At 40.2% G+C, this 12,742-nt stretch overlaps 1 protein-coding gene across 7 annotated transcripts in view; it reads right to left on the bottom strand.

Moving 5' to 3' along the window:
* The window catches only part of bmpr1aa (bone morphogenetic protein receptor, type IAa), a 250,312-nt gene that overhangs the window by 24,285 nt on the left and 213,285 nt on the right, over positions 1-12,742 (bottom strand). For all 7 annotated transcript variants that reach the window (XM_078530647.1, XM_078530645.1, XM_078530642.1 and 4 more), the window contains 2 exons: positions 11,120-11,258; positions 9,597-9,699 (listed from right to left, as the gene is read on the bottom strand). In XM_078530647.1, the coding sequence (XP_078386773.1) occupies positions 9,597-9,699; positions 11,120-11,258 (242 nt within the window). The remainder of the gene's footprint in view (positions 1-9,596; positions 9,700-11,119; positions 11,259-12,742) is intronic.

Here is a 12,742-nt window from a genome sequence, read left to right as displayed (position 1 = left end):
TTAAACAAACTAATGTTCTATCTTTAATGGATTTACCACTGCTAGTAAGTTTGCCTCGCTGCTTGATGTACAGTAGAGACAAAGGGGTAGAATTTCCACAGGGTTCTTAAGCTTTCTACCATAACTTCAAACAGATCAGTGGAAACACTGAAGAAAGAATATGAACAGCTGTTTTGAGATAGGGCTTTACTGGAGCAGGTTGGTACATTACTTCGGTTTTCTCCATGCTGATCAAGCCCAAAGTTTGCGAGTGTACTGACAATATGCATTCTTTAAATAAAATGACTATGATATAAAATATGGGACAGGAGCATGACAGAATATCCTTGGGGTGAGCTCTAGCATATGGTCCCAGACTTCATTTTTGTAAATTTTGTGTGTACATCAAAATGAGGGATGTATTGTTATTAGGAAGGGTACACTTTGCATCTAGGGTACCCATTCTATGTATCAGATGTTTTCAGATTGTCAGACGGAGAATAAAGCTGATGCAAACTTGGGCAGTTTGTGCTTATGGGCCCTTGGCTTCTGGGATTGGCATTGCCCAAACCAATTTCACGTAGCACATCTGCAGGTAGAGGAGACTTTCATCCCATGAATCTGGTTCTCAGACATGAAAGGGTTGTGTCGAACCCACTGTTCCATGTTTAAAAGAGCAAAAACATATGGGTCCAATATGAGTATAAAAAAAAAATTGCTTATTGTTGCCTAGTTTCCAATGTGATGTTGTACAAGTGATGAGGAAAAGTGAACTGAGAAAAAAGTTCTAAGAATATATTTATTCAAAATAACTCCATATTTTAGAATGATGTGATTAGCATGATAATTTTAATAAAACATAAATTATTTTCTATTATTGTTTTAACTTCCTGTAGGGTGATTTTCAGATTTTTATCCCCCAGTGGCAGAAGGTTTGGGAACCAGAGGACACCGATTTAAGGTGAATGGCAAAAGAAACTAAGGTGACATGTGGAAAATCTTTTTTTAAACAGTGAATGGTTAGTATCTGGAATGCACTACCTGAGAATGTGATGGAGGCAGCTTCAATAATGGTTTTGAAAGGGAATTGGATAGTTATCTGAAGAGAAAAAATTGCAGGACTATGGGGAAAAGGCAGGAGACTAGCTAAACTGTTCTTGCAGAGAACCGGCATAGGCAAGGCAGCCAAATGATCTTCTTCTTTGCTGTAAAAATTCTATGATTCTATTGTGTTGTGAGAGCAGGTCCATTCAAAATGGATGCCTTCAAAAATTAATCAGAAGAGATTGCACAGCAAGAAGTGAACATTACCTGTCGGTGTAATTGCCATTTATCTTAATGACACAAAATTTGAGGTTTAAACCTTTATACATAGCTTGCAAAGTCTATTTATACAGACAGAGCCCGCCTAATTAAACCCCAATAGGATGCAGTACCAGGCAAATGAAACATTACAGGGTATTTCAGGGAACAATAAAAAGCAATTTCTCTTTAGCTTGGTTCCTGGAAATGATTGCATTCTGCAAAACACACAAAACCGAGTTTTGAAACTGCCAACACCTGTTTTTGAAAATGAGTCATAAAGTCGGAAAAGTGTTCCATTCCCATTAATCCTAATTGATGAGGAAGAAAAATCAAAAAAATATAAATGAGAAAAAATGATTCTGGAACTTGTTCCAGTGCTGAGCTGTGGACAGGTATCAGACTCTAATGCCTTATGGGAATATCAATAAGAGGGTTAGAGTGTCTTTTTTTTTTAATCAGCCAAGAGGGGTAGGCTGAAGAAACAGCATGTAAAGTCATGGGGAGTGTAAAAACTACTGTATGTTTAATCTGTCTTTTTGTGCCTTGGGGAAGAACAGAGTATAATTTAACAAGGGATATAATTTCTTCATGTTTATAGTTCATGATTTAGGATACAGACAGTCAACAGAAAATACTAATGTAGTTGTTGTTCAAAGGGAAAATTAACTAATTCCTACTTTGGTATGCAGTGGATAGGTGGGAAACAAAACTGTGAAATGGTTAGGTTGGATTGTGAAACAGAGTATGGCTGATAAGAACAATAACAACATATTTTTATATACTATGTTTAATGTAGTAACAACACTTCACAGGAACATAGTAAAACAACATTTGACAGTCACAAAAGGAGATTATTAGGAGAAGTAACCATAAGCTTGGTCAAAGAGGTAGATTAGAAGAAGCATTTTAAAGGAGGAGAGAGAGGCAGAGAAGTATAGGGGATTCCAGAGCTTAGTGTGGACCCAACTGAAGTCACATGGTGTTGTGATGAATGGAATGTGCAAGAGCCCAGAATTTGAGGAGCACAAGGATCTCAAAGGATAGGGCTGGGGGTGTTTATAGAGATAGGGAGGGACAAAGATATGGAGGTTTTTGAAAACAAGGATGAGAATTTTAAATTCAAGCTGTTGCTGGACTAGGAGCCTGACAGGAAGATATAATAACGTTACTGGAATATATTGTAAAATAGTGGTATCTGTGTCTATATGTGTCTGCATGTGTGTGTGTGTGAGAGAGAGAGACTTAATTGGATTAAAGGCAGCTGGTCTAAAGGCTTTGATTTTTAAGAAAATAAGCCAGGTTTGAAATGTTAAATAGATAAACATGGGGGAAGTTTGGAATGTAAAGTGTAAAAGAATATTTGCATTTTTAAATAATCTAGACTAGCTTGAATTCAAAAGAGGGAGTGAAACATTACACCTAACCAGTAGAAGAAACAGTGTGTTTATTTTTTTCCCAAAGATTACTAGTAAAATTGCTACTATGATAAATTTTTATGATCAGTGAGGCAAAGTCCAAAGGCACAATGAAACAATGGGAATTTGCATTCAAAGGGGAAAATATGTATAAAGGAGCGAAGACTGTGTGCAAGGGTAGACATTTTAAGATCTAACAAGTGTGAAAAGCCTTCAGCATCTACGCTTCAAGCTGCTGCCTACAACGAACTGGAGTTAAGTAAACTCACTTTGAATTGGGTTGTTCAGAGTATCATGTTTCTTTGCCTGGGTTTTTAAAAATCTATGGGCAGAACTGAGCCCTTATCGGACAGACTCGGCAGGGGTGCGTGTGCCCGAATGCGCACTTGAGAATCTCCCTGAGGCACAGAGCAGCTCTGTCTCAGGGAGATGAAGAGTTTAAAAAAAAAGAAATTAAAAATGTTATAAAACATGTCCCCTCATGAGCAGGGGCATGTTATTAATTAAATTTTAAATCTTTTATTTTATTTTTATTTGCTTTAGGAAACCTCATCCCGGCCATGGATGAAGTTTCCTAAAAAGTGTAAAGGCTGCGTGGCCTTTTTGCCTGCCCACCAACTGTAAGGTTGGGCAAGAAGCGAAAAATTTCTTTTAATAACTTTGCTAACGGCTTTAATAGGTTTTATAACTGTCAGCGGGCGTGCTGCCAACTCTGGTGCACGGCCGCAGACCGAAATATCGTGCGACTGCGCGTTGACGCCGCGACGCTCGCCTGATGTCGATGTGCATCAACTTATGCTCAAGCAGATTGGGCGCGCGCCCGCCCGCCAAGGTAAAAATTTTTCCCTATCCGTCTTACTGTTGCTTTAATGGAGGTGTAACTGGGAGTTAGATTAATTAGGGGATTTAGAAGTTATTATAGTAGTAATTTGTAGACATATGTATGTGCTTATTTCTCTTATTAATAAATGTTTAATCTAGTTTTTAAAAAACCTATAAGGCTCGGTGGTCTTATTACTTTTGAATCCATAGACAGCTGAGTGCGTCCAATATGAAATTCCTTACGATGTGGTTGAGTAGTGCAGATATTGAAAAGTAAATTGTGAAAAAGCAGATGGTGAAATGCATATTTTAGAAGGATGGACAATATAACCAGAGTTTCTTTTAAATAGTTTCCATTCCAGCATTTATTTTAAAGAATGATTCATTTATGCCAGTTGCATGTGTAGCCTAACTTTGCGGGGTATTTTTCAGTGGGTATTGTTGGTAATTGTAATGTTGTTTTTCTCAGGTGTAGTGTGAGCAGAACCTCCTTTCTGAATGAGCATTACATGAGGCAGAACTTTGGGGTCAGCGGGCAGCCGTGATCAGCCGGCCTGGGAGCGGCCAAGGAACGGACCACCGACCGCAATCGGCCCCCGACTGCATTAGAGGCCTGCACTTATTGCCTATCCCTAACTGTCTTGAGAAGATGGTGGTGAGCTGCCCTGCCTTCTTGAACTGCTACAATTCATATGGTGTAGGCAGGAAGGGAGTTCCAGGATTTTGACCCAGTGACAGTGGAGGAATGGTGATATAGTTCCAAGCCAGGATAGTGTGCATGTGCAGGCAGGCAACTTGGAGGAGGACTTGCAGGTGGTAGTGTTCCCTTACATCTGCTGGGCTTGTTCTTCTCGGCGGTAGAAATCATAGGTTTGGAAGGTGCTGTCGACGGAGCATTGGCTAATTGCTACAGTGCATCTTCTAGATAGTACATACTATTGACACTGGGCATTGGCAGTGGAGGAAGTGAATCTTTAAAATGGTGGAGGAGTTCTGATCAAGCAGGCTTCTTTGTCCTAGGGGATGCCAAGCTTCTCGAGTGTTGTTGGAGCTGCACTCATCAAGAGAAGTGGAGGGTACTTCATCACACTCCTGACTTGTGCCTGGTAGACAGTAGACAGGCTTTGGAGAATCACTCAAGGGTATTCACTCTCACCTCACTTCTGGAATTCAGCTGTTGTCCATGTTTGGACCAAGGTTGTAAGGAGGAATGGAGCTGAGTGGCCCTGACAGAACCCAAACTAAGCATTGGTGAGCAGTTTCTTGCTGAGTAAGTGCCACTTGATAGTGCTGTCGATTAAATGATCCAATACTTTGTTGTTGATTGAGAATAGGCTAATGGGACAATAATTGGTTGGATTGGATTTGTCCTGTCTTTTGTGGGTGGGACATACCTTGGCAATTTTCCACATTGTGCAGTGTTTGTGCTGCACTGTCACAGCTTGACTAGGGGTGCGGCTAGTTCTGAAGCACAAGTTTTCAGTACTACAACTGGGTTGTTGTCAGGGCCCATAGCCTTTGCTGCGTCCAGTGCCTTCAGCAGTTTCTTGATATCACCTGGAGTGAATTGAAATGGCTGAATACTGGTATCTGTCAATTCCAGGAACTAAACTAAAGATATTAAGAAAAGTCTGCAATACATTTCCCACTCCAAAGAGCTGTTAATCAAGTTCAAAAAACACAATGCAGTACCTAAGCAAAGAACCATTTGGCAGGCAGATATTCATTGCTCATTCAAACCTTGCATATCTATTAATGCTTTGACAATGGATAACTTTATTAGCACTCAGAACAAATCTTCCAAAACAGATTTATCTTCTATGTCTATGCCACAATGAAAGATTATATGGAAGTTTCTCAAACCATTACAATTCATACAGTTATGGAACTCACCTGCTAAATAGTTTTCTGAACAAGTTCAACGATTTCTTTCTACTTAGCAAATCAAAACTCAAAAAGCTTGAAAATATGAACCAGAGTATAAGGAAGGCCACCTGTACAGTAGTGGGAATAGGATTTAACTAGATCGACTGAGGACAAAGCATTCTGCTTGATCAGCACTCCTTCCACTATCATAGTGGCAGTACATGTACCATCTACTAGATGCACTGCAGCAACTCATCAAAATTCCTTCAATAGCACCTTCCATACTCATTCCTCTATCACCAGAAGGACAAAGGCAGCAGATACATGGGAATAACACTATTGGCAAATGTCCCTCAAAGTTACACACCATCCTGACTTGAAAATACCTCACTGTCGCTGGTTCAAGATCCTGGCACTCCCTCCCTAATAAACATTGTGGGTGCACCTACACCAAATGGAACACAGCAGTTCAAGAAGGCAGCTCACCACCAACAACTCAAGGGCACTAAGGTATGGGAAATATATGCTGGCCTTGCAAGTGATGGGCACATTCCATGAACAAAAAAGTTACATAAAAGGCCTGTTCTTGCCTAGTAGAAAATATTAACGTTTTTTTTTTGCATCTCAGTTTTCACCTGCTATTGGAATAGTTAATTCACAGTGCAATCCAAAGGGAGATAATCCTGTGCAGGAGCACAGAATGTGAGGTCATAATTTTAGATGTGGATGATAAGTTCATGATGAACAAAAAGGACCAGAACATTTTAAAATAATGGGTTTATACATTTTCTCTTTTTCAGAGGATCTCCACTGGATAATTTTCATTTGGTTCCAATGGTTTAGGTCCAGGTCATTTTATCAAGGTCAAAGTATACTTTATAGGTATGAATGGACGAACCAGAGTGTAGCTCCTGGCGAATTTTAGGAGTTCAATTCAGAAAAGGTAAATAGCCAATTATGGGAGTGTGCTTTTGAGGCAATTATAATTAAGCAGCTTGCTGCATTGGATCTTAGTCTGGTTTTGCTTCTGTGCCTTGAACAAATTGTAGAGTAAAGCTTTAGTACTATCAAAGGGGGCCAGCTATAAATTTTTAAATTCATTCATAGAATCTGGGCATCGCTGGCAAAGCCAACATCTGCCCACCCCTAGTTGTCCTTGAGAAGCTGGCGGTGTTACAATGATGAGGTTTTTCAAGCTATTATGTTTTGGAACTGTATCTTTAAATTTGGAGTGAAATGAAAGGGATCATGTGACCTGCTCTGCAGCCTGCCTGACAGTAAGGCTGGATGGTTTTGACTGTTAGAGACCAAAGGAAGGCTTAGGTAATTTTACTGAGTAGAAGGTGCAAGATATTTACACTTAGAGCCTATGGCAGCAGTCTCTGAGTTCAAAATGAGTAGACTCCGAGTCTCCCCAAGTTCCAGAAAGATGCTGTAGGTATCGGATGTAAACAATTGTGCTGTAAACTTATAAGATAAAAAAGAGAGCTGAGGTCAAGAATAACTAATCATTAGTTCTACCTGGATTGAAGGTTAATGTGATTCATGTTGACACCAAGAGGAGGGCAGAGGAAACCATGTCAGAGATGGGGTTACAAGCTTCCCTACAAAATCAATGACTATCACAGACAGGCAGCTGTTCTGTATACTCAGCAGAGAGAAAGGCTTGGCTTTGCAGGCTACCACAGCTGAGTGTGGGAGGGTGACGGTCTCTAGTCGAAGAGATGCATTCTGCAGCTATCCAAGGGTTCTGGAAGTTTTGTCCTTGCATGGCCAGAGGGAGGAAGAATCATCGGAACAGGCTGGTGGTGGATTAAGGAACTTTCTGAGGGAAAGCGCCTGGAGACAATCACTCGAAGTTACTAATCAGCAAAATGTGGATACGGAAACCCATTGGAAGCTGGCAGCAACTGTGGATTGTTTACTAAAAGGATTGCAATTGACTGAAGAGTGAAATGAGTGATAAGTATACAAGGATTGAAACATATAAGATCTGAAGGGTCTTGACAGGGCGGAGAGGATGTTTCCTCTTGTGGGAGAATCTAGAGCTAGGGGGTCACCGTTTAAAGATAAGGGGTCGCCCATTTAAAATGGAGATGAGGTGAATTTTTTTCTCTCGGAGAGTCGTGAATCTTTGAAACTGTCTTCCTGAAAAGGTGTTGGAAGCAGAGTCTTTGAATATTTTTAAGGCAGAGGTGGATACATTCTTGGTAAGCAAGGGAGTGATCAGGGGTAGGCAGGATGCAGAATTGAGGTTATCAGATCAGGCATGATCTTATTAAATGGCGGAGCAGGCTCGAGGGGCCGAATGGCCTACTCCTGCTCCTTGTTCGTATGCAAGAAGAACATCACTTTCTGTAGGTTAAGTATAAGTTGCCCACAAAAAGAAAATAGTGTTCATTCAATGGTACTTCTGAGTCGTTTGTTACAGTAAAGGTTTTAAAATGTGAAATCTTGTGACATTCTTTCAGTTAATAACTGGAAGTTCAAATCTCTTTTTAGAAGATATTGATCTCTACGGAGATCCTAACAATGGTGAATTGTCTTTTTAAGAACTGAGAGACTTTCCAGGCTATTTCAGAGGGGCAGTTAAGAGTCAACCGCATTGCTGAGGGTCTGGAGTCACATATAGGCCAGAAGGAGTAAGGTTGGCAGATTTGTTTCCTGAAAGGACATAGTGAACCATATGTGTTTTTTTGACAATCTTGTAATTATATAGTCACCGTTATTGATACCAGCTTGCTTTTTCAGCTTGATTTAGCTAACTGAATTTAAACACTCCCCAGCTGCTGTGGTGGGATTTGAACTCATGTCTCCAGATCATCTGCCTGCATTAATGAATTGATAAATTTCTTAATCTAGACATGCCAAAATACAAAAGGTTGATTATAGATTTGAAGGGAAGTTGGGGTGACAAGAATGGATTAGTCCAATATTGTGGGTGACGTACCAATTGACGGATAATCAAAAATAAAAGCAGAAAATGCTGGAAATACTCAGCAGGTCTGGCAGTATCTGTGGGGACAGCAGAGTTAACATTTCAGGTTGATGATCTTTCATCAGAGAATAATTGGTATGCTTTTCAATTAGGAATACTGTGAAAGGTAAAAAGCGACTTAGGTAGAGTGAATAACAATGAAGAGGACAAATAATGACCTGTGTCTGTTATACTAATTCAATACAAACATGCATGCTCCCTAAAATATGGGACAGGTGGAACATTTTCAATCTTGCATTAACTTAAAAAAGGCAAAACTGAAAATAAAAAGGTCTACAAAACTATTTTCTTGCAGATATGCAACTGAGTTATCAGGCCTGGACAAGAACTGTACAACATACAGGCTTGAGCTGATAAGTGGCAAGTAACATGTGCGCCACAAAAGTGCCCAATAATGACCATCTCCAACAAGAGTTCGTTTAACCACCTTCTCTTGGTGTTCAATGGCATTAACAATGCTGAATTATCCACCATCGTCATCCTGGGGTTACCACTGACCAGAAGCTCAACAGAATCAGCCACATAAATACTGTGGCTACAACAGCAGGTCAGAGGCTGGTATTCAGCAATGAATGACTCACCTCTCGACTCCCCAAAGCCTTTCTTCCATCTACAAGTGTGATGGAATACTCTCCATTGCCAGGATGATTCCATCTTCAACAACATTTAAGAAGCTCAAGGTCTCCAAGGACAAAGTAGCCCATTTGATTTGCACCCCATCCATCAACTTAAACATTTACTTGCTCCATCACTGGCGCACAGTGGCTGCAGTGTGTACCATCTGCAGGAACTTGCCAAGGCTTCTTCAACAGCCCCTCCCAGTCCGCGACCTCTTCTACCTAGAAGAAAGGCAGCAGGAGCTTGGGAACACGATGACTTGCAAGTTCCCCTCCAAGTCACACATCAACCTGACATGGAAATATATTGCCGTTCCTTCATCATTGCTGGGTCAAAATCCTGGAACTTCCTACCTTTCAGCACTGTGGGTATGACTTCACCAGCTGGATTGCAGTGGTTCAAGAAGGTGCCTCACCACCTTCTCAAGGGCAATTAGGGATGAAAAATAAATGTTGGCCTTCTCAGTGATGCCCAAATCCCATGAACAAATAAAGAAAAGCATAGCTATTCATGATATCCAAAATTAAGATACAACAGTAATCCATATTATAATACTGGTGATCAAGATCATTATTTTACAACATTGGCCTCACCTTGCACTGGAAATCTGCTCCTTCTAATCTCATGCAGCCAGAGCCATGAGTAATTTCCCCATTTTCGTCCTCTTCAATAATAGCAAAACAGTTTCCATTTGTTCTGTGTTATAAAAAAAGAAATGAGTAATTACTTGATGTGAGATATTAGTCAAACTGTTTGAAGATAATTGATAATACTAGAGGTGGAAACCCTTGCTGTTGGTTTGACTCCTTACCACATGCAGGCAGCTAGAGGTAAACTGATCCAGTAAACCAACAATCGTCAGACACACCTATATTACCCATAGCACAATACACAGGAGAGAGTGGTTAAGGTTTTAATCATTGTTTGGGAATGGAATGGCAATTTTAGCAAGCAAAGTTACATCAGTCTTACAACAGTTAAACTTAACAAAAATTTGCATTTAAATGGTGCTTCTAACATAGCAACGGCCCAATCAGAGAATGGATATCAAGCAGTAGAAAAAATAGGGGAGGCGATGAAGGCATGGCTAAACAGGAAAGTTTTGAGAAAGATTTCAAAAGTGAGAGCAGACGTAGCAAGAAGGGCAACTTAGTGAGATAATTACAGTTTTACTGCTTGAACAGTTAAAAGCTCTGCCACCGATGGTGGAATGGAAGATGGCCAGAATCAGAACAGAGGATGTATATACCCTGATGTTACGATGAAAGTGGGCTATGTTCTACTAGGAAAATTTAGAATGAATTTGAGGTGTGTAACCAAGCCTTTGTTCTCCAACATTCTTTACTAAAGTAAAACATTTACAATACATAGCAGCAGTGGCATCCAGGTGACCTTATTGCTATCATTGTATAGGAGATACTCCCTATAATACTTGCAATGACTGGCCTGCTATAAATGAACACTGACTCAACATCATATGCAGCCCAACAACCAAAACAAAAGCACATTAAGCAAAAATTAAAGATATAAGCTAGATTTGCTGCTGTCTGAAGTTAAAATAATAAATGTCATTTTGCATTACTAAAATGAAACTCATTGCCACAAGAGAAGACACTATCACATAATACTGAAAACCTTGTGCTATAAAAAGGCAAAAACTGGCAAGTGACAACAGAAAGATTCAAAACCACTTATTGAAGTCATGAGGTACATTTTCAGTTCAGTAAAAGCTGAACCAAAGGAACCACAGACCAGAGCTACACAAGTCATTAAAAAGTGTGGCTACTAGGATCGTACGTATTAGATAAAAGCATAATTACTCCACTTTTCTTTCCACCTGACTAACACTGCAGCTTTTCACTACTCTCAAAGCAAGAGGGAAGATGTTCCAACCATACTTCTAATTGTGTAAGTAACGGACTTAGTGTTGGTGGACAGCAATATTTTAAATCTGTCCTGGCTAAACATCAATAATGAAGCAACAGGGTAAAAATCTAAAAGGAACAATGCACAATTCTCATGACAAAAACTCTTACTGTTTCACTTCACAGCTTTACAGGTGAAAACTGATCAGTGTGTTTTACACCCACAGGTAATGGACAGTGCAGTAACTCACTTGCATGTATTGTTCGCTTCTTCAGTTGCACAGTGACCAGAGCAATAACAATGGAGTCTTGGTTCTGCATCTTCAGGTGCTACTGTAGCACCATTAGCCTTCATGCCTGTTCCCATAAGCATGCTGTCAGGATTTTGACCTTTACACGAGAAAGAATCACAATGGTTATTAGGCAATTGTAATATTGTAAAGGTTAGATCAGTTAGCATAGATTATACATTTAAATTTTTCATCCCCCCAACACTGCCGCCATGCTTCTCCTTCAGTCAGGAACGTAGTTCACAAAATCTTCCCTGTTGCTACACATGCCAGTCGCATCGGGCTATTTTCACTCGATTAAAGATGCTAAAACAATGGACACACTTGTTCTTATTAAACAAAAGGCTCAATCCTTTTTACATCTTGTGTAACACTACCACTTATATCCTAGGTTCAAGTACCGGTGGTTAGAGGTCTGTCACCAGGCTTTGAGTTTAGGGTGGCTTACAAGAAACATGATGGACAACATCAAACTATACAGGCTGATGCCATATTTTCCTATAATGCATTGGTATCAATACACTAAATAAGCCACTGGACTAACAACCCAGACTTCAAGAGTTCAAATCCTTGGCAAGTTGGGAAATAAATTCAATAATTTTATGGGTTTACAGCAGAAAATGATCTTGGAAGTTGCTAGATTAGTGTTTAAAAAAGGACTCAAAACAAAGCCTGCCTCCTCTTCCATTCTGGCCTAGATGGCTCCGATCCGTATTATGTGGTTCACTCTTACTGACCTCAGGGTAATTAGGGATGGGCAATGAATGCTGTCAATGTGATTCAGAGAATGAATACATAGAAAAGCTAAGTGGCAAGAATAAAAAGACATTCAATTGCTTCCTTTGCATCTGTCCTTTTTCTAAGTTCTAAACACAAACTCAATGTCCTCATGTTTAAGAAAAATTTAAGACTTCAAAAATTAGCTTTCCAAACTGTTCAAAACAGCCTTTGAAATATATACTAGCAAAGATCAATGAAACATTTGCGGTGAAACTAGTACATTTATTGCAACAGAACTTATTTAAATACAGGATATCTGGTTATTGGTGTCAGCCTTTTTCACTGGTTTGAGTCATTGTGTTAAACGTCGTGTGGTGTGGCTCAGAAGCCCCACTCTGGCATGGCAGTCTCTGCGGCATTTGTTGAAGAGGAAGGCACTGGGCTGAGAAGATGCACGATTTGCTGGCCTCTTTTTCTCCAGGCCCTCTTCTCGGCCAGCTGAGCTTTTTGCTTCTGTTTGCATCTTCAAACGCCCTTCCAAATAATTAGCCTCCAGAGGTTTGAGCAGTCAGCAACTGTCTCCCCATTGTCAGTGCCAATGTCCATCATCTTCACATTGTGATAACAGGTGTCCTTGTGGAGGAGGTATGGATGCTCAGGAGGTTGTGACCCAGTGCTAATTCACCATACAGGAAGTCTTTGTGTACATGGCTGTCATCCATCCAATGAACGCTGCTGAGCTAGTGCAGATGTCGCTGGCTTAGCAATGAGCGTATGCTGATGGAATTAGCAAGCTCCAGGACCTCTGAGTCATGATGACCTTGTCCTGCCAGTTGCGTCTGAGGCAGTGAAAGCAAAAACTGT

The sequence above is a fragment of the Cetorhinus maximus genome, chromosome 27 (genome assembly GCF_964194155.1).
Source record: "Cetorhinus maximus chromosome 27, sCetMax3.hap1.1, whole genome shotgun sequence".
Classification (NCBI taxonomy): Eukaryota; Metazoa; Chordata; class Chondrichthyes; order Lamniformes; family Cetorhinidae; genus Cetorhinus; species Cetorhinus maximus.
Note: the sequence above shows the minus strand (reverse complement) of the source record. Positions and strands in the feature narration are given on the sequence as shown.